We start from the raw sequence: 19,816 nt of genomic DNA, 5'->3' as shown, positions 1-19,816 counted from the left end.
TACAAACTTTAATCTGCACTATGTCAGGAAGCTTTCATGTAAATCTCAGCTTTTTTGGCTCAGTGGTTCTTGAGAAGAAGATTTTTCCTATATAGTTATATGTAAAACTTTGATCCCTATTGTGGCCCCATCATACCCCCAGGGGCCATGATTTGAACAAACTTGAATCTGCATTATGTCGGGAAGCTTTCATGTAAATCTCAGCTTTTCTGGCTCAGTGGTTCTTGAGAAGATTTTTAAAGATTTATCCTATATATTAGTATGTAAAACTTTGATACCCTATTCTGGCCCCATCCAACCCCCGGGGGCCATGATTTGAACAAACCTGAATCTGCACTATGTCAGGAAGCTTTCATGTAAATTTCAGCATTTCTGGCCCAGTGGTTCTTGAGAAGATTTTTTAATGACCCTACTCTATTTTTACTTTTCTTGATTATCTACCCTTGGAAGATGGCCTGGCCTTTTATTTTAACAATTTAGAATTCCCTTTACCTAAGGATTCTCTGTGCCAACTTTGGTTGAAATTGGCCCAGTGGTTTTTGAGAAGTCAAATGTTAAAAGTTTACAGATGCCGGACTACAGATGATCAGAAAAGCTCACTTGAGCTTTCAGCTCAGGTGAGCTAAAAACCTTTGTGTTTGATATGAATTTGATGATGTAAAATTAAATTGCCTACATATGAAGTATGGAGGACATCCAAAAGTGATCACTGTAATGATTTGGTGAAATAAATATGAAAGCGCTCAATATTTGTACCACGTTCTATAATATGGATTCTCTAACTTCTTTAGATCAGAAGTTCTATAAAAGGCCTAGCACTTGGTGTTAAAAAGTTATTATCAAGGTTAAAGGGTTTTTTTAAAAAGTAGGTCAAACTCCAAGGTCAACAATTTTGGTACCCATGGAAAGGTCTTGTCACAAGGAATACTTATGTGAAATATCAAAGCTCTAGCACTTACTGTTCAAAAGTAAATAAGTCAATAAAGCCCAAACTTAATTTGTAACCTGTTATGGTAAAAAGTCTGGAAAACCATTAGCTTGAACTGACACACAGGCTGATCACTATAGGACATCCAACTATTAGGAGGACCCTAAAAATGCCAAGTCCCTTAACCAGAAGGCCAGTTAATCCGAATATCAAATGAGTCTTCCTCTGCATAATCCAAGTATAAAATATATGAAAATCTTTCCAAGGAAATTGAGTAACTGCGTGCCAGAACACAAGTGCTGACAGAGAGATAGAGTGATTGCTGTAGGGCACTCGCCACATGGTGGGACCCCAAACAAATAATTTCTGAATTTGAATAAATGAATCATAGTATGATTTTTTCATTTCCCTCTTTCTTGTGTGTTTCAATGAATGCAGAAAGATAAATAGACACCAAGATTGTAGACAAAGTGGTTCTTATAACAATAGATAAGATATTCACATGAATCTAATCTAAAACTATGCATAAGAAATAAAGACTTGAAATCATAGTATAACAAATTTTATTTTTTGACCTGTACAAGTGAAATGATATCTGTACCTTACAGTCTAGTTATCTGTACATACTTACAGAAGTGTATATATTTACATCACTACTACAGAACATAAACTGTTGTATCATTACCTACCACTTACACCTGTGCTGCCGTTAACAAATGACCAAAAATAGTACAAAAGATTACAGAGCATGATTGAAATAACATTAAAAAAATACGACTGGATAATTAAATACCACTTAAATTTTGGCTGAAATGTCCAAATGCCTTTAAAAAAATGAGAATAAAAATGTTCCATGTGTTAATAAACTAATCATTATATATCTTTAAATACTTTTACTCTCAAAAAGAAAAACATCAATCTCATTCATCAATATTAGGAAAATATATGTCAAAAATTTCCAGGCATAGAATGCTTATAAAGTATTTATCTGAACGACAAAAACCTTGCACTAGAGCCCTATAACAATTACAACCTAATGTTTTACAACCTTGGTATTTTCTGGTAATATAATTAATATGTATAAACAGGCTATATAATATGTAAAACATTTCATTACATCACAATTTATTTAAACTGTATGTGAGGTTAATAAAGTATTCAAATAAGACCTATAATGTTTATCATGTAAATGCAGTGACATCATTGATAAATTAATGATATGATATGACATTCACAAATGACTGAACATAATGAATTCACTTACAATCTTGTAATTACCATTAAAAGAATATTTAATTACATATAGTTTGGAACACAAGATTCTTGTAAGAAATCAATATGAAAATTTAAATTTTGCACCTTAACAAATAATTTTATAGTTAAACAAAACTTCAATGATTTTAATAAATATGCTGTAGACTTTGCAGCATAGATTAATTCAACAGAAATTCATACTTGTATGAATTACATGCAGCAAGGAAAAAAATATGAAGTGGGTGTATATTTCAGATGTCAAACCCCATCTGGGTGTGGTTTGAAATTGCATGTTTTATAAAATATATGTATGTTATATCTCCAATAACTCTTAAAAATCTTGTAAACAATATCTCGTGTACGCCACCAACACGATGCACATTTAAGTTAATTCCAAATCTATAATAAGATTGCATTTTAAAAATATAAAATATATAAATTCGTGTATGTAGAAACACTACTTGATTTGGTGTCAGAGCAAACTTCTGAGATAAATACAACACACCTTCAGAAGGTCCATACAACAACTGACTGTAATAAAAGGAAATTATTGCGAAACGGAAATCAGCAGCAAACAAAAAAGTGTTCTAGGAACGGCAAAACAACTATCTAAAAGTTCAATTCTAAGTCACCAAAAAAAAAAAAACAAAAAAAAAAAAAATAGACTTTCACAATATCAATTGTATAAAATGTATATTGAAAGCAATTACATTTAAAATATTTAAGAGAGAAATATCTGAATTGCCAATCTTGAAGAAAGAGCTTTGCATACTGGAGAATAATTTACTTTCAAATACATGTATAAATTGATATGTTTAGAAATTAGGAAAAGCATCACAGATTCCACCTTTTAATTTGCACATAGTTAAACTGGCCCCATTTTGTGTTAATTAGGTAGATTTACATTCACAACTTTGTGATTAGTACACATGTAGGCTATACAAGTATTAACAACCTAAACTGACCACTGCACACTGGGTTCGAGTCAGTACTCTTTTTGCAAATACCACAGAAATGCAATTAACAATATTTCAATTAAAGAATGGGTAAATTACATGGTTTCACGAAATCATTTCCAAATACGCCACAATACACGCAAGAGAAAACCAAGATTGTAAATATACAGCAAACAGCACTAGATTACAAGGGGTATTGCTTTTAATATGCCCATTCATTGTCTCCTCACATGACATTTTAAAATACATTTAGGTACTCTAAATAGACATTGCTCATACAATAAAAAATGGTGACCATAAAAAGTTAATTACCATCAGTAACCCTGGAGATAATGCTATCAAAAATTGCCTTGATGTTAGGGGGTTGTCATTCTCGATATTTAGCACGCTTGATTTATGTTATGTGTTCTTTCATTACAATGCAAATGCAAACTGGAATTTGATTTATGTAATGAACGTGTCATGTTAATCAACAATGCTAGTACACGGATGTACAGTCAACATTAGAATATGAAAGAACTGTATAAAAAATGCGAAATCTTCCTCATACACAGTTACGTATCTCAGCAGACTTTTATCCACTAAATCAATCTACGGAATATCACATGACAGTAATATCAAACCATGTATCACACTTCAGAATCTCACATTTCACCGATGTGGTGCAAAGTCAACATTCTACTTTGTCCTTTTTCCCTGCCATCCTTTGTTTATTGGTTTGGAACCATAAGTATTTCCATTTCTTGATCTTTAACCAGAGTACTGCCGACTCCCCTGGTAACCGAAATAGTTCGGTTCTCTCATGTCAATGTTGCGACGACCCAAATATGGTGAACTTTGACCTATAGGACCATTTGTCATTGGTACATTGTTTGATGGTGAGTATCCACTCGCCATTGGACTAGAGTCTGCAATACAATAGATAGTATTGATAAAAAAACTCAACAATTAGTCTGTTGCTATTGTTTGGAAATGTCAGAATTTCAACACCCATTGTCAGTAATTTTTCAATGTTAAAATATGCCAAAAATAAACTGTAAAGACAATGAAAGAGTGCATTCCTTGCAAGGTTTATATAGAGTAACCACTCAGAACTAAATGTAACTAACCAAATGATTCGAGTCAGGAAGGGCCTTATAGAGAACTTAAGGACATAGAATACCCAATGAATTTTGTTATAGAATTTTGTAGAACTATTTGTAAATATTTTCATATTGCTAAAACCCATCATGTCACAATTAAAGCATAGTAAGCTTAGATATTATGGGTCAGTTGTGACCATGACCTTTAAGCTCATGAACCCCAAATCTGTTGGTGTTTTCCTTTACAGATCAAACCGTTTGAGATATGCCACAATGAAAGTGATGACAGATGGACAGACATGATTCCTATAGGGCTCCAGTATTTTCAAGGTGAGGTCCTAATAAATTTGTTAAACATCACACTACCATATTTTTGATATCTCAATCCATGAGGCAAAATCCTATTTACAAATGGGTTTACTTTAAAAATAAAAGAAATCAAGCGAGTAAACAAATCTTACATTCAAACTAGAAAACTGACAAGTCAGAGAGGGTCCCGAAATAAATTTGAAAATTGATAGGACTCTTCCTCCGCCTAATCCAAGTATTAAGTATAAAATTAATAAAAATCTTCTCAAGAAAACTGAAGTTATCATGTACTATTGAAAGTGCTGACGGACAGACAGATGGGCGGTCTTATGCACAGTGATTACTGTAGGGCATCCGCCTAACGGCAGGGCCCTAACTCGCATCTTCTCTATATAAATGTGTTATTGTACCTGTGTAACTATGTCCATTGACAGAGTACAAAGCAAATAAGCTGATACTCATTACTACAATAGGAACATCAGCTTTTCAAACAAAATGTTCACAAAATCCTCATTAAAGTTTACCAAATGCTGGTGGTAGTTTTCCCGTTCTCCTGACTAGCAGACGCACTGTTTGGCCTCCATTCTGAATGATGTCAATAGCATCCGAGTGTGTCATGCTGTCTGTTTTGTAGCCATTGATTTCTAGTATCTGGTCACCCACCTGCAATTTAGAACCTCCTTGAATATACTCTCTACATTTTCAAGATTTACATGTATATTTTCATTTTTAAAAAACATAATTTCTAATTGAATTTGACATTTAATATCCAAACTGTGGTGCTGACCCCATAAGAGAAATTGATATTTATTTTTTTTTTTTTTTTTGAGTTTTGCAAAATGTGTTCATCTGTTTATATAATTGTTTCATGCACAAGCTATAAAAAATATGTACATATACTGTGTAATATACATTAATTGACATACACTGTGCATAGGAAACTGTTCTCGATCAAATGCTAAAGGCTGGCCTCCAAAATGCTGGAGACTGGGAGTAGTTTTTGAACATATGTAAAACTATTTATAACATCAGCCATTTTCAACCCTTCTTTTACTTTTAAAATGCAAAATTAGGAAAGATTTGTTTTTCTGATAATTGTTTCCACACATTATTAAATTAACATGACTTAGACATTAAATATATATTAGTATATTTTCTTTATAGAGTAAGTTTTTCATGCAAGTAGTTTAATAGCATTTAGAGTGTACTAGTATTCCTCTTGATTTATATCTCGAAAGCAATACACATCCAACTTATCACATATTTATTCAATATTGATAATTACTAAGACAACATTATTCATATATAATAAAACATATTCTCCGGGGAAAAATATTACAAGGGTAAACAAGAAAAAATATATCAGCATTCCAAGTCAAGGGTACTCAATATTGTTGACAGTACACAGCCTGTTACTTCAAAGACAAAGCCTTTACAACAAATCTTGACTAACCCTGAGTCTTCCATCCACATCAGCGGATCCTCCTTCTGCAATCCTCAAAACAAACAAAGGCATGCAGTTAAATTCCTGCCCTCCTCGTATTGAGAATCCAAACCCCCGCGAGCCTCTTGGCAGTTCCACGTAGTACTCTCCTTCGTCTATACCCGAATGTTTGGAGAAAAGGTGATGTTTATTGGTGTCCTTGTAGCCCCTGTCTGCCGGGGAGGGTGGGGGCGGGAACCTACATATAGCACACAAATTAATTAATAGTCACCAGGGAGAAACTGAATGTGGTACCGAAGCCAGTCGAGTTTTTTTTTTTTTTTTTTTTTTTAGGTCAACCACATATTTAAATCTCTGAATGAAGAAAAGTCCCAAGAGAGATCTGTAAATTTACCATGAGCTAACATGAAAAGCAGTCAAAATGGTATAATTCAACTTCAATTCACTGTCTGTGACAACACTGTATAGTATATTTACCTTCTCAATTCACTGTCTGTGACAACACTGTATAGTATATTTACCTTCTCAATTCACTGTCTGTGACAACACTGTATAGTATATTTACCTTCTGAGTTCACTGTCTGTGACAACACTGTATAGTATATTTACCTTCTTAGTTCACTGTCTGGCACTGCTGGATAAGCCATGGCATTCACCATTGAACCTTGAGGACTCTGAAATAGAAAACATTACAGATGTTGGCTTGGTGTCCAGGGAACAGATACAATATATACTTTAAAGGCAATTTTTTTCTTTCCATCAAAAGTCTAATGTCCTACCTTCTGAGAATTTGATGAATTACTTGTAGCATCATCTGTAATGAAAGAAATTACTGTACCATACAATTTCCATCAAGCAAATTTCAGGAAAACTTTTTTTTAAAAATATCACAACAAGCAGAATATAAGCCTAGTTCACAATGGGATTGTGCTGTCATTGTTCAGTAAAGTAAATCAGAATTATAGCATAGGGCCAGGGACATCCTAGTTTGCATTGTAATAAGAAAAAATCATTATATCTAAAGAGTTATTCATTACTTTTGTCTGCGTAAGAAATGAAAATCCATTTGTTATAAACAGTAATTCATCAAAACCCTGTTCATTATGAGCATGTTTGACTGTAGATGACTACTAACCAATGGGAGGCCCCACTGTCAGGGTAACAGAATACCCGGAATCCTTGATGAGATTAACAATGTCTTCATGATGCATGTGTGAGATGTCCACCCCATTCACGGCTAGAATTCTGTCTCCAATGTGTAGCCTGCCACACCGCTCTGCTGGACTGTTTTCGATGATCTTACCTGAAATATGAGAAAGTTCATCATAGGAAGTGCATACTTGTATTATTCATATATATATAGCATGACAATGGTGATCAATGATGCCCAGTTCATTAATTCTTTTCTATTTTTCCAAGTTGATTCAGAATGAGAGAAAAATACTCACAATAAAGTAATGCATTATGTGATTGAAAAACAATGCTTCATGAAATGTGCAATAGTGTGCAAAATATGGGATGCACGTGGTTTGAATGATGCGTCTGGTTACAACGTAAACACTGACTGTATTACAGAACAACGGGCTGGCTGTATCTCTGATAGCACTCACGGAATAAACCATTGTTTGCAGCTGGAGACAAAATTTCACTGACATAAAACCCACCTTAACAAATTCTACACTTCCAAACACTATGTAGGTTACATTTTTTTTTAGGGGGGGGGGGGTGTCTAGATCCCACAGGATAAGATGTAATAGCGTGCATGATGGGAAAGTTTATACTTGTGATACAAGTAGAACAAGGAATTACATATGGTTCAAGAGCTGAAGGTTTAATGAAAGTCAGAGATGAAGGTGAAATGGAAGCATGATCAATTGCCATCGATTTGTACAAATGTAGGGGAATTCAATTTATTGTAGTTGTTCCAGTCTCCCATTTCATCATGATCAATGTGTACAGGAATAAACTTCAAGATTTCACTAGCAAACCCACTGACTGAAATTTCTATCAACAGAAAAAAAGTCCACAGCAAGGCCCGATTGGTTGTCCATGTATTTCAAAAAATTATTTTTTACCTATGAAAAAAATTGTCCACTAGCCATAACTTTTGTGAACACTGTCAAAATTCAGAATGAAAATTAGTAATCTAAACCAAAAGCCAATAATTCTACATGCCATTACTGAAACTGTTCCAGTAATCCCAATCAATTCTGTCTTCTATCAGTTACTTCTACTCCAAGCCAATAATTCGACATGCCGTTACTGAAACTGTCCCAGTAAGCCAATAATTCGACATGCCGTTACTGAAACTGTCCCAGTAAGCCAATAATTCGACATGCCGTTACTGAAACTGTCCCAGTAAGCCAATAATTCGACATGCCGTTACTGAAACTGTCCCAGTAAGCCCAATCAATTCTGTCTTCTATCAGTTACTTCTACTCCTTTAAAGCAGTCACACTGAACCATCACAGGACACTTTCACCAAAAACAATTAACGAACATTAACACTATTCTCTCTGACAGCCATGCACTAATTTAAAACTAAGGAAAGATATATAACCCCCATATAATGAGACACCACTGACGATCAGTTCTACATCATGTACACAGTATATACATTGTTTACAATTTATTGTAATGGTCCTCAGTTGTCATGCTGTGAGTAAAATACCTACACATTCAGCATAGGCTTTCTTTTCTAGTACATAGCACATTGTATGGTATTGAAAACCAGATTTTTTTCTCTCATTGCTACCATCTACCATGCTTGCAGCATAGAAATTTCTAAAAATAAAATCCTTCCTTGCAAACTCGAAAACCATAAATCTACACACAGCAGTCAATATAATTTCTAAATCCATTTTTATTGGCTGTGACAAAAACTGCAATCATGTCAACAAAGGTGCAAGCCAGGACAAACAGGAAGGAATATTGCATTCTGGGAAATATCCAGGCAAACCATATGAATGTCTCACCAATCCATGGATAGAGAGATTTCCTATCTAACCAGTCATTGACTCGGTCTGTAAGAACCAATGATGGCATCACTTTCTCTCAAAAATCAAATTATCATTTCTTTTTTCTTTTCAAATTGGTAAATAAAATGTTCTATTTAAATTGTTTGAAATACAATTCATACACCCCCATGCCACCCCCCATTATTATGCCTAAACCATTCAAATTTCAATGTATGAAGATAAAATGCTAATTCTTTATTCAAATTATCAAATATGTTTGTTTATAAAATATTTCAAAGACCAATGATTTTAACTTCAATTCAGAAAAGCTTGTTATGGCATTCTAACAAATTCTCAGATTCAAATTATTTCTAACCTTGAAATGAAATTATAAATCAAATTTTGATAAAAAGAAGAAGAAAAAACCTTGGTACGTACCGATGCACTCACCTATCACGGAGCCCATCTTAGATATGGAGGAGATGATGACGAATCCAAAGCCCTCTGTTTCTCGTCGTGTGACCAGGACATCATATGGATAGATCTCTGAGTGTCCTAAGGATAGATAGCCAGAATCTAATAATAGAATAAAGTGGACAGTGAGGTTTTGACCACTAGATCTTGGAGGTATTTTTACATTTAACAGAGAGTAGGACACCATAGATTTTTTAGCATAGTAAACAATGTTCACCACAAACAGATTTTACATCTTTTTGGACCTTTGAGATAAAAAATTGGAGCCTAATTTGGTCTTACTGTTCACAACTTTTATTGCCTTTAATCTTCATTTTAACTTGAACTACACAAGAGATTTCACTTTTTGTGAACCAAAAGGACAATCAACACCATATGACAAGCAGGTTACAGATCCAAGTGACATTAGCCACAACTTCTGAGTGACATTAGCCACAACTTCCGAGTGACATTAGCCACAACTTCCGAGTGACATTAGCCACAACTTCCGAGTGACATATTAGCCACAACTTCTGAGTGACATTAGCCACAACTGGATTTGTCCACTGTCAGGACATAGTGTTTCACAATCACATTTTGTTTAACAGTAAATTACATATTTCAGAGTTCATATTCTGTGAAGGCTGAAAATAAATGCACGACAGAAATAGAAACAATGTCAATTCTGACTTGCTCTCACAGTACTTGAGTGTATAATCTAAATGCTCTGGTGATTACCTCCAAACACCCGCCTCCTGACCCCCAGAGTCACATGGCCTCTATGACCAGCCTGGGTCATCAAGGTCACCACCCTATGATGTGAGGAATTAATGACAGTCTGCCCATCAACATGTGTGATCTCATCGCCTGTTCGTAGACGACTATCTAGATCAGCTGAACCGTCAGGTACAATATGGCCAACAGACACCTGAAACACACATTTTGTATTATATTTTCATAAACAAACCAACAGTTAAATATTTCACAAACATACACAATCCATGCTGTCATGTTCACACTTTAAATACAGTACTACGTGTACATCTAATTTACTAGGATTCAAATGACGAATTTTAAGCCCATATTCCCATGTCAAAAGCAGTTACCTGAGAGCCCTCCTCTGTACCTCCAATAATTCGAAAACCAAAGCCTGCCTCTTGTTTCTGTAGTGTGATGGTAAATTCCATGCTACGAATTGGATCATCCGTTTCAGGGAACCTGGTTCCAAATCTGGATTGTCCTGCTCCACCGAGTGATGCATGAGACTGCATGCGTTTGGGAACCTGTGTGATGTTACTTGGGGAGGGATTTACGTCCTCAAAAGATGTGCTCTGTCGAGGAGGTGGAAATCCTCCAGTCCACTGAGACATATTGTTCACATTGTTCCTACTCACTGTGTCCCCTCGCCGTAATGGTGGAGGGGATGTTGGTAAATTTGGATTCTGACCCCATGACCTTTGATTGTTTCCATATCCTGTTCGTCCATTCACAACATTTTGATAATGTCCACCACCAAAATCATGGTTTGAGTTTGAATACCCATAGCTATGACCAGGTAAGGGAGTCTTGCTTCTCATATCATGAGCAGTGGGAGTTTTTGGTCTCTGAAATTCATTTCTATATTCTGACCCCCTGTTAATCATTTCAGGCCCTGGGGTGCGACTCCGGAACATCCCAGGTTTTGCCCCTTCTCTGTCTCTATCATGAAAATTACTTCGACTATTCCCTGAATCATGAAATCTACCATAGGGTCTATGATCAGACCTTGGGTCGAATCTTGATCCTGTTGGAGGGCGGGACATATCATTATTTCCTGATGGTAGGTAAAATTCTGACGATCCATGACTGATATTTAGATCCTGATTGGCTGAATTTTTACCATAATCGTCATTCCTAGGTGGTGGCCTAGCAACTGGAGGTTTTCCTCGTTGGTCATTCACAAACATTCCTGTGTTCCTTGTTGGTGTTTTTGGGCGATTTTCAAAATAAGTAGGAGTTTTGGGTCGAGATTCTGAGGACGGTGTTTTAGGACGAGGGGGTGGTTCCACACCATCAAAAGCATCACGCTTATCTGTAAACAAGGAAATAAAAGCAATTTTCATAAAAGAAGACCTATAACATGAGCAATATCATGCGTTTTATAAAAATCCCTCTATACTGGTGACAATCAATTGAAATTGATTTTTTTCCTTTCTTCATTTTGAAATAGTCGTTATGATAACGAGATACCAAGAATTGAGATCGAGGAGTCTTACGATAATTCTCACTGTTTATTTTTATTTATTATTAACATTAACAAAGAATAAGTGCATCATTTTACAAGAAATGCAATCAATGGCATCATCCTTGCAATATCTTTATGGAAAGAAATATGTCAGTTAACACAAAATGCCCACATAAATTTCATTTCAGTGCCACATCTTCTGGGTTAGGGGAACAAAAATTGCGAGTTTTATGGTCCCTGCCACTTTGGGGCCCTAAGGATAAGACTGAAACCTCTAAAATTAATGCAATCTGGAATTATCTTATATTTGACTTCGAAAAAAATTAATCCATGAATTTATTACAAGAAAATAAACTTCATACAACTGCTTACAATCACTTTACCTGTAAACATACATACACTTCTAAAAGAATGCATGCCTGTTAATGCAGCAGTACTTCTCTATATCACACACCATTACATCATACAAACTTCTGGGAACAAACCAATCAAGTCGTGCCTAACTTAGTGTGTTATTAAAATCACATTGCTATGGAAACAGGACAATACATATACATAGCACGGCAATTGTTTTCCCTGGGTTTTCAGTTTGAATTCTTTGTTATTGATTGAAATTTTCTTTGTACGGCAACCTAGATTTAAAAACTCATAAAGATTACTAAATGCATTGTCAGTGTTATTGCGTCTTCCAATGACTTTACAGTATTTCAAATGATGTTCAGGAAAATCAGCAAATCACCCACAAAAAAAAAACCATGTTACATCTCAAAGAAACAGTTTACCTCTCAAAGGAATCTTTATATCTCAACATAAAAAGACAAACTGTCTTTGTTGTAATTATAAAGAACAAAGTGCAATAACTATCATCGTCTGCCATTGAAAATGCTCTCCCCCAAAAATGAATTTTTTATATTAAATTTGAGCCACTCCACTTTAAAATAAATGTTAAAACAAACAAGAGGTACTGTGAGCAATGCTCACTAAGAATACCCCCCGCTTACCCCTATCTCTCAAAGGGTGTTGTTAATAGGTATAAATTACCTCTTTCCTGAGTGTAAAAATATGGTACGCCTTTGTAGAAGAAAATGGAAGATATAGTCCGAATACAAATCCATGGTATAAACCTATAATTTTGACCTTGAGATCAAAGGTCAAGGTCATAAAGAGGTCATGAATGTACATGACACATAGTATCATGGTGATACACCCATGTCTTATGGTATGACTATGTAAAAACCCTATAATCAATTTTGACCTTGAGGCAGGGTTCGAAATTAACTCATGTCCGTAAGTAGAGACTAGTAAAAAACGTGTCGGACTAGTGAACTCTCTATAGCACTAGTCCGTACGGACTAGTGAAAATTCGGAAATCAATCTTGAATATGGTAAAGATTTTTAGCAAGATTTGTCCGAGTCTCTTAGATGTTTGAACTTATGGCCGATTAATTACCTGCATGGTTAAGTGTTTGTGTGACTATGACATCCGGAGCTTCCAAACACATGGAGTGCATTCGAGACCGCAGTTCTTCGAACATGCACAAATTGTCAAATTCCTGTCGATTCCGAACGCCGAGTACACATCACGAGAACGTATTTTAGGTGCAAGAATTGCAAGTAGTGTGGTCTGAGAACATGCACGTTTGTGCGCACATGTTCTCGTCATTTGCGACTCTAACACAGTAGTTCATAACACTATAGCTCATGACTTGGTCAAGCGAGTGAATTTTAATGACTTTATTGATAAAATTTCGAACTCCTGTGGCTCTAAGATCTGAGCACCAAAACAACAGGAATGTCGATCTCGAACGCACTTATGGATGTTTATAAAAGGATTAACTCGGAGGTTAATATTGTATGCTTCTGAAGATCTTGAATGCGAAATAAAATATGGTGGTCTCTTTCTTCTGTACGTGTCAGAAATTAAATTGATTGCAACTGTGATGTGTTTGGTTTCATTAAATACTGTTGAATAAAATGAAGATCATTTAATATGATGTACTGGACGGACTAGTGCAATGTTTTGCGGACTAGTGAACATCAACAGTGACTAGTCCGTACGGACTAGTGCATGAAAAAGTTAATTTCCAACCCTGTGAGGTCAAAGTTCAAGGTCATATAGAGGTCATGAAGGTACCCGATACATTGTCTCATGGTGATACACTCATGTGTCAAATATGGTATGCCTATGTCAAAGAACAAAGAAGTCATGGCCCTGACACGAATCCATTGTAAAAACCTTTAATTTTGACCTTGAGGTCAAGGTCATATGGAGGTCATGAAGGTACCTGACACATCATCTCATGTTGATACACTCATGTGTCAAATATGGTATGCCTATGTCAAAGAACAAAGAAGTTAAGGCCCGGACATGAATCCTTTGTAAAAAAAACCTTTAATTTTGATCTTGAGGTCAAGGTCATATAGAGGTCACGAAGGTACTCGACACATTGTTTCATGGTGATCCACCTGTGTGCCAAATATGGTATGCCTATGTCAAAGAACAAAGAAGTTATGGCACAGACACGAATCTGCACAGACAGACAGACGGACAGAGTGATTCCTATATACCCCCTGGAACTTCGTTCATGGGGGGTATAATAAATGGTAATTTTTACACATTGTAGTCATGTAATGTAACAAACATGAACAGTTTTTCGAATTTTCCCAATAACGACTTAGAAAAATATATAGTAGGTGTACATCAAATTACCACTGTAGATTTCACATGTATATCCCGCAATACGCAACTTCCGAGATATCAGCTCTTATCTGATAGAGGTACAATCAGTGTTCTGTTGAACGCTTCGGTGGGTACAAGATGTATACATATCTATATATACATGTACTATAGATTAGCTATATAAATAAGGATAAAAGTAATTAAAGTGTAAATTTTTGTTTATATCAGTCGTTGGTATACATTAAACTGACTATATCAAGAATAATATTTGATTGAATTAGGTCATTAAATTAAATATGAAACTATTTTTTTATTTCCTCATCTGAACGAGTGATATTTTAATCAAAGAAAAATGGTGATTATCGATTTTTGTTTGAGCTATATAATTATTACATACTAATAAACTTAATAGTGTGTGTCTGCAGTTTGGGTGGTTGCATGATGTCTGATAATCAGCCTTTAGGCAATTATATGAAGGCAGCGATAAGCATTTGTACCCACCACTTGTGTACAATAGTATGTTTTGCGTCTCATTGTGCGTAAGATTTCCATAAAGGGAAAGAACTATTGGGCAACTCAGAAATTGTGTATTATTTGTATCATTTTATATGTTTTACTTCAAAAACTGTTATGGTTTAAGTCATGCTTATGGTGAAGTCATGCACACAATCTAAGACAATTAAAACAAGCATTCTGAGAGTATTGCATGGCAATACATAGTCCCCTACCGGTTGCAAAAATCACTGTACCACAACAATATTCAAAGTTCATTATGTAGGTTATGGTAAAAGGGAAAATTGGGGAACCAGGATAGGAATGGTTGAAAATCAACTACTATTCATGCTATTTTTCTAAGTCCAAGGGCCATAACTTAATGGAAAATCAACGGACCAAGATGAAATTCACACTTGATCTGTAACTTGTTATGACAAAGCAATGTACCAAATATCAAATGAATATCTGCAAGCACAACCAAAAAAAGTCTGGAAAACTGATTATTCATGCTGTTTTTCCAAGTCCAAGGGCCATAACTTAGTGAAAAATCAATGGACTGAGACGAAGTTCGAACTTGATCTGTAACTTGTTATCGCAAAGCAATGTACCAAATATCAAATGAATATCTGCAAGCACAACCAAAAAAAGTCTGGAAAACTGATTATTCATGCTGTTTTTCCAAGTCCAAGGGCCATAACTTAGTGAAAAATCAATGGACTGAGACGAAGTTCAAACTTGATCTGTAACTTGTTATGGCAAAGCCACATACCAAATATAAAATAAATATCTGCAAGAACAGAGAAAAAAAGTGCGGAAAACTATACTGACGGACAGACAGATGGACCTAAAGTTCCCTTGACTTGGTCAGTAGGGGACTAAAAATCTCTGACAAAACTCTATAAATTTCTACATATTCATATGAAAAATAGCAAAATGGCAATAACATTTCATACTCAGTCAAGTAAAAAATAAACAGGAAACACTTATAAAGTGGTTGGGGCACATTGTGTTGCCCCTTTCCATCCCACACATGTATCCAATCCAGTAGTCATACGGCCAAGGAATTATTGTCATTAGAACAAAAGTCTGAGAAAAAAATGCACATGTATCTGAAAGCATAGTGTAACAAAGTTCAGAAAACTATGAAGTTTATCAAATTGGTAAAGTCCCAGGGCCAATAAATCTGCAGACAGTAGGTAAATTGAAATGAGAGGACTGCTCTATCTGTCCACGAAAATCAACATCCGAGTTTTTGCTTAATAATTAAGAGTGTATTGTGCAAGAACCTTGATGCAACTCAGTTTTTTCTCAATTTGATAAAAATGACTCGGAATTGTGATATAATAAACACTACATTTTGCCACAATTTTCAGTATTTTAATTTTTTGTAGGTTTTCTTCTATATAACACCAAGTGCAGCTTTGAACAATAGTTTAAATCCATACCATAGATTTATCTTTTTAATACAAGCATTTGGCAATAAAATTTTGTTTGTACAAAGCTACACTAATTGTTGTTCACAAAAAATGAAGATTTTTTATTGAATTTGAGTAATATTGAAAATTTGCATTTACTTTAAATGCTATGAACTCCAAATGACTTCTTCATAGCATTAAAATTTTCAAGGTTTACAAGGGGCCATCCATACCTAGTCCTTTTAACTACCAATGCGATGGTATGTGATAGCACTATATGCCCCCCGCCACATCAAAGTGCTTCGTTGTTTATCTATCAGGTTTAAATTGTCCCAAAGTTAGGTTTAAAAGAATTATCCATAATTGACAACTGTATCGTGATGAATTGTCCTGTTGTATGCCTGTTTTGTAATGTTATCAGTATTCTATGATACTATCATTATATGTTGTAATTTAGCTATACTACTTTCCTTTGTTAGAATGGTTAAGGAAGTTAGCTCCTCAGTTTTTAAGCACAGCCGCGCAGGATGCTATAACTTTGTATGTACTAGTTCAATACTGATCACATTGATCCAAACATATTATACATCTATTACTTAACCCTATCCAATGGAAATTTTTTTTGTGTCAATTCATTTTGAAAGGGTTTGGCAGGGACTACATTTTGTGGAGGAAGGATTGCTTCATCAAAAAGTTCTAAACCTGCATGATATTACAGTTTCTGTTTCATCCAATACATTGTCAAGTTTTATACCCCTATACTTGTATTTCAGTTTTATAATTCATGATACAAGTAGTTGAGACTTGGAACTAATTCAAATGTTGTAATTTAATAATTTGGTTGAGATATTTTTCCAAATAGAACACCGATTCTTACAAAAGTATAAATTAATTTAACCAAATTTTGTGTAAAAATTTAGCATTTTGGTCAATAATTCAAAAATTTGATCTATAACCACCACTTTTTAAAGTTTCATTTTAAAAACAAGACTTTGTAATTTATGTGCAATTCAAAAATTTACATTACTCCTAACATGTTCCTTCAAACTTTCAAATTCCATATTATGAATTTTTTTGCATATCAAGTGCAAAAAGGTCATTGTTTATTTCCAATATATACTAGTATCAACAAGATGTGTTTGTGAAACACAAATGCCCCCGATAATGGCCAATTCTGAAGATGGTCAAGGTCACAAGGGCAAATATCTTGGTACCAGTAGAAAGATCTTGTCAAAAGAAATGCTCATGTACAATATGAAAGCTCTAATATTTACCATTTAGAAGTTATGACCAAAGTAAAAAAAAAATTAAAAGTAGGTTAAATGTCAAGGTCAAAAGGTTCAATACCAATGGAAAGGTCTTGTAACAAGGAATACTCATGTGAAATATCAAACCTCTATCTCTTACTGTTCAAAAGTTATTAGCAAGGTTAAAGTTTTCAAAAAGTAGGTCAAATTCCAAGGTCAAGGTCACTGGGTAAAAATTTTGGTACCCACGAAAAGGTCTTGTCACAAGGAATACTCATGTAAAATATCAAAGCTCTATCACTTGCTGTTCAAAAGTTATTTGCAAAGTTAAAGTTTTCAAAAAGTAGGTCAAACTCCAAGGTCAACGTCACAGTGTAAAAAATGTTGGTACCTACGGAAAGGTCTTGTCACAAGGAATACTCATGTGAAATATCAAAGCTCTATCTCTTACTGTTCAAAAGTTATTAGTAAGGTTAAAGTTTTCAAAAAGTAGATCAAACTCCAAGGTCAAGGTCACGGGATCAAAAATGTTGGTATCCACGGAAAGGTCTTGTCACAAGGAATACTCATGTGAAATATCAAAGCTCTATCTCTTACTGTTCAAAACTTATTAGCAAGGTTAAAGTTTCAGACAGAATGACAGACAGGACAAAAACAGTATGCCCCCCTATCTTCGATCTCGGGGGCATAAAAACTTTTTTTTACATTTGTATTGCTAGAAGACATATTTATGTATCTATTCTATATGTAATGATTCATTTGTGTTGCTTATGTTGTGTTGACACCAACAGACAAATCAAGTTTCAACAAATAAATCTTTTGTAAATTTTAAGTGCAAAAAGGTCAAGTTTTAAACACCATAGCTCAATAACAAGCCCTGCGATCCCAGTTTTTCTTTTTAATTTCCTAATTCTCCTTCGATGTAGAAATCAAAAGTACACTTCCCCAAAAATTGACAATACTAAAAATTAAGGTGGGAACCTCTTTAAGGAGAACCTGTAATGGTATTGCAACTTCACTAACCTGCACTGTGGGAATGATTTTCAAAGAAATAATGTCCTGGCTGGTTGCTGCTGCTGAAACTTGTGTCTGATGCATTGTTTGTTTTGTTATCCTCCATTGATCGAGGCTAGAAGTAAATAATGAAAAAGATGTCACATGTTTATATTTATCAACATGACCACAATGGAAACTAGCTATATGCTAATTTGTGTTATCCAGGGCTCGAAATTAATATATGTCCGTCAGTCTGTGACTGGTTAAAAGTCTGGCAGACTGACTGACATTTGTTTTAGTCAGTCTAATGGGACTGGTTAATTTTCTAACTTCAGCATCATTTTGGAAAATATACTTATGAAATTTTATACACACATTTGGCATGCTTCGATCTGTAGATATCAGATGAATCCGATTCGTAAATATAAATCCCACATTTAAGTGTTACAATATTATCTGAGGCATATTGAATTTAATTTCATTTTAATAACATTAACGAAATATGTTTAATTATTTCTGAAAAACTGTTGGACTGGTAAATTTTCCTGTGGACTGGTTGAAATTATACACCATCAGTCCGGCTGGACTGGTGACATAAAAAGTTAGTTTCAAGTCCTGTTATCCTGGATAAATAAAGGCTATTATTATTATTATCAAAACTTTTAAAATTGCTAAATTGTGGTGTATGGCAAGTTAGAATTTGTATTGGATTGACATCATGAAATTAAATAAGCAGTTTCAAAATGAGCAAAAAATACCAGAAATATAACAAAGTTTGAAGGTGTGTCATATTCCACTAGGAAATTAGATATGACAACTGCGTGAAATGTACAAGTAAAATCAAACTTACTGATGATCGTGAAGCTTTCTTCATTTTTGGTGGAAATCCTAAAAATGAAGAAACTATAATTTAGAAATCTATAAAGATGTAACATTCGATTTCTTTGGTGTAACAGATTGCATGGTGCATGTAGGAATCTCTCAAGTTTCAGAATGATATGAAACCTTCACTGATGTTGAAATATATTGCATTCCTGATATATTGCACCTCACTGTCTTATTAAAAGAACAAGTATCTATTTCCCCTGTAATGTTTTAAACAATGTCTAAATAAAGAACTCCATGATTTAACACATGAATCATGTAACTTATCAAACATTGAAAGTAGGCAGTAAATTGAAAGTAAAAGGTAATGGTGAAAGTCTGAGGGAATCTGAAGGCATACACCTCAATCCCATATGTTGAAAAAAAATTAACTAAAAAGTAGGTTCCAGGCACATGCAAAATGTATTTCAGCAATACTTGAGAGGTTTTTATGCTGTTTTCAATGAACCAAAACAAGCAACTCTTTGAACTGTGATCTGAATTTAATTTTT

General features: G+C 34.6%; 1 protein-coding gene across 20 annotated transcripts in view; it reads right to left on the bottom strand.

Annotated features, from left to right (window-relative positions):
- Positions 1 to 1,474: 1,474 nt before the first annotated feature.
- The window catches only part of LOC125654677 (membrane-associated guanylate kinase, WW and PDZ domain-containing protein 1-like), a 46,735-nt gene continuing 28,393 nt past the window's right edge, over positions 1,475 to 19,816 (bottom strand). For 7 of the 20 annotated variants that reach the window (XM_048884682.2, XM_048884687.2, XM_048884685.2 and 4 more), the window contains 12 exons: positions 19,291 to 19,328; positions 18,468 to 18,573; positions 10,490 to 11,454; positions 10,122 to 10,311; positions 9,369 to 9,506; positions 8,949 to 8,996; positions 7,109 to 7,276; positions 6,753 to 6,787; positions 6,583 to 6,647; positions 5,983 to 6,211; positions 5,054 to 5,192; positions 1,475 to 4,046 (listed from right to left, as the gene is read on the bottom strand). In XM_048884682.2, the coding sequence (XP_048740639.1) occupies positions 3,889 to 4,046; positions 5,054 to 5,192; positions 5,983 to 6,211; positions 6,583 to 6,647; positions 6,753 to 6,787; positions 7,109 to 7,276; positions 8,949 to 8,996; positions 9,369 to 9,506; positions 10,122 to 10,311; positions 10,490 to 11,454; positions 18,468 to 18,573; positions 19,291 to 19,328 (2,279 nt within the window). In that variant the 3' untranslated portion in view covers positions 1,475 to 3,888. The remainder of the gene's footprint in view (positions 4,047 to 5,053; positions 5,193 to 5,982; positions 6,212 to 6,582; positions 6,648 to 6,752; positions 6,788 to 7,108; positions 7,277 to 8,948; positions 8,997 to 9,368; positions 9,507 to 10,121; positions 10,312 to 10,489; positions 11,455 to 18,467; positions 18,574 to 19,290; positions 19,329 to 19,816) is intronic. The other 13 variants (XM_048884688.2, XM_056144668.1, XM_056144672.1 and 10 more) reach the window with 7 other exon arrangements.

Source organism: Ostrea edulis, chromosome 7, assembly GCF_947568905.1.
Source record: "Ostrea edulis chromosome 7, xbOstEdul1.1, whole genome shotgun sequence".
NCBI classification, from domain to species: Eukaryota; Metazoa; Mollusca; class Bivalvia; order Ostreida; family Ostreidae; genus Ostrea; species Ostrea edulis.
Note: the sequence above shows the minus strand (reverse complement) of the source record. Positions and strands in the feature narration are given on the sequence as shown.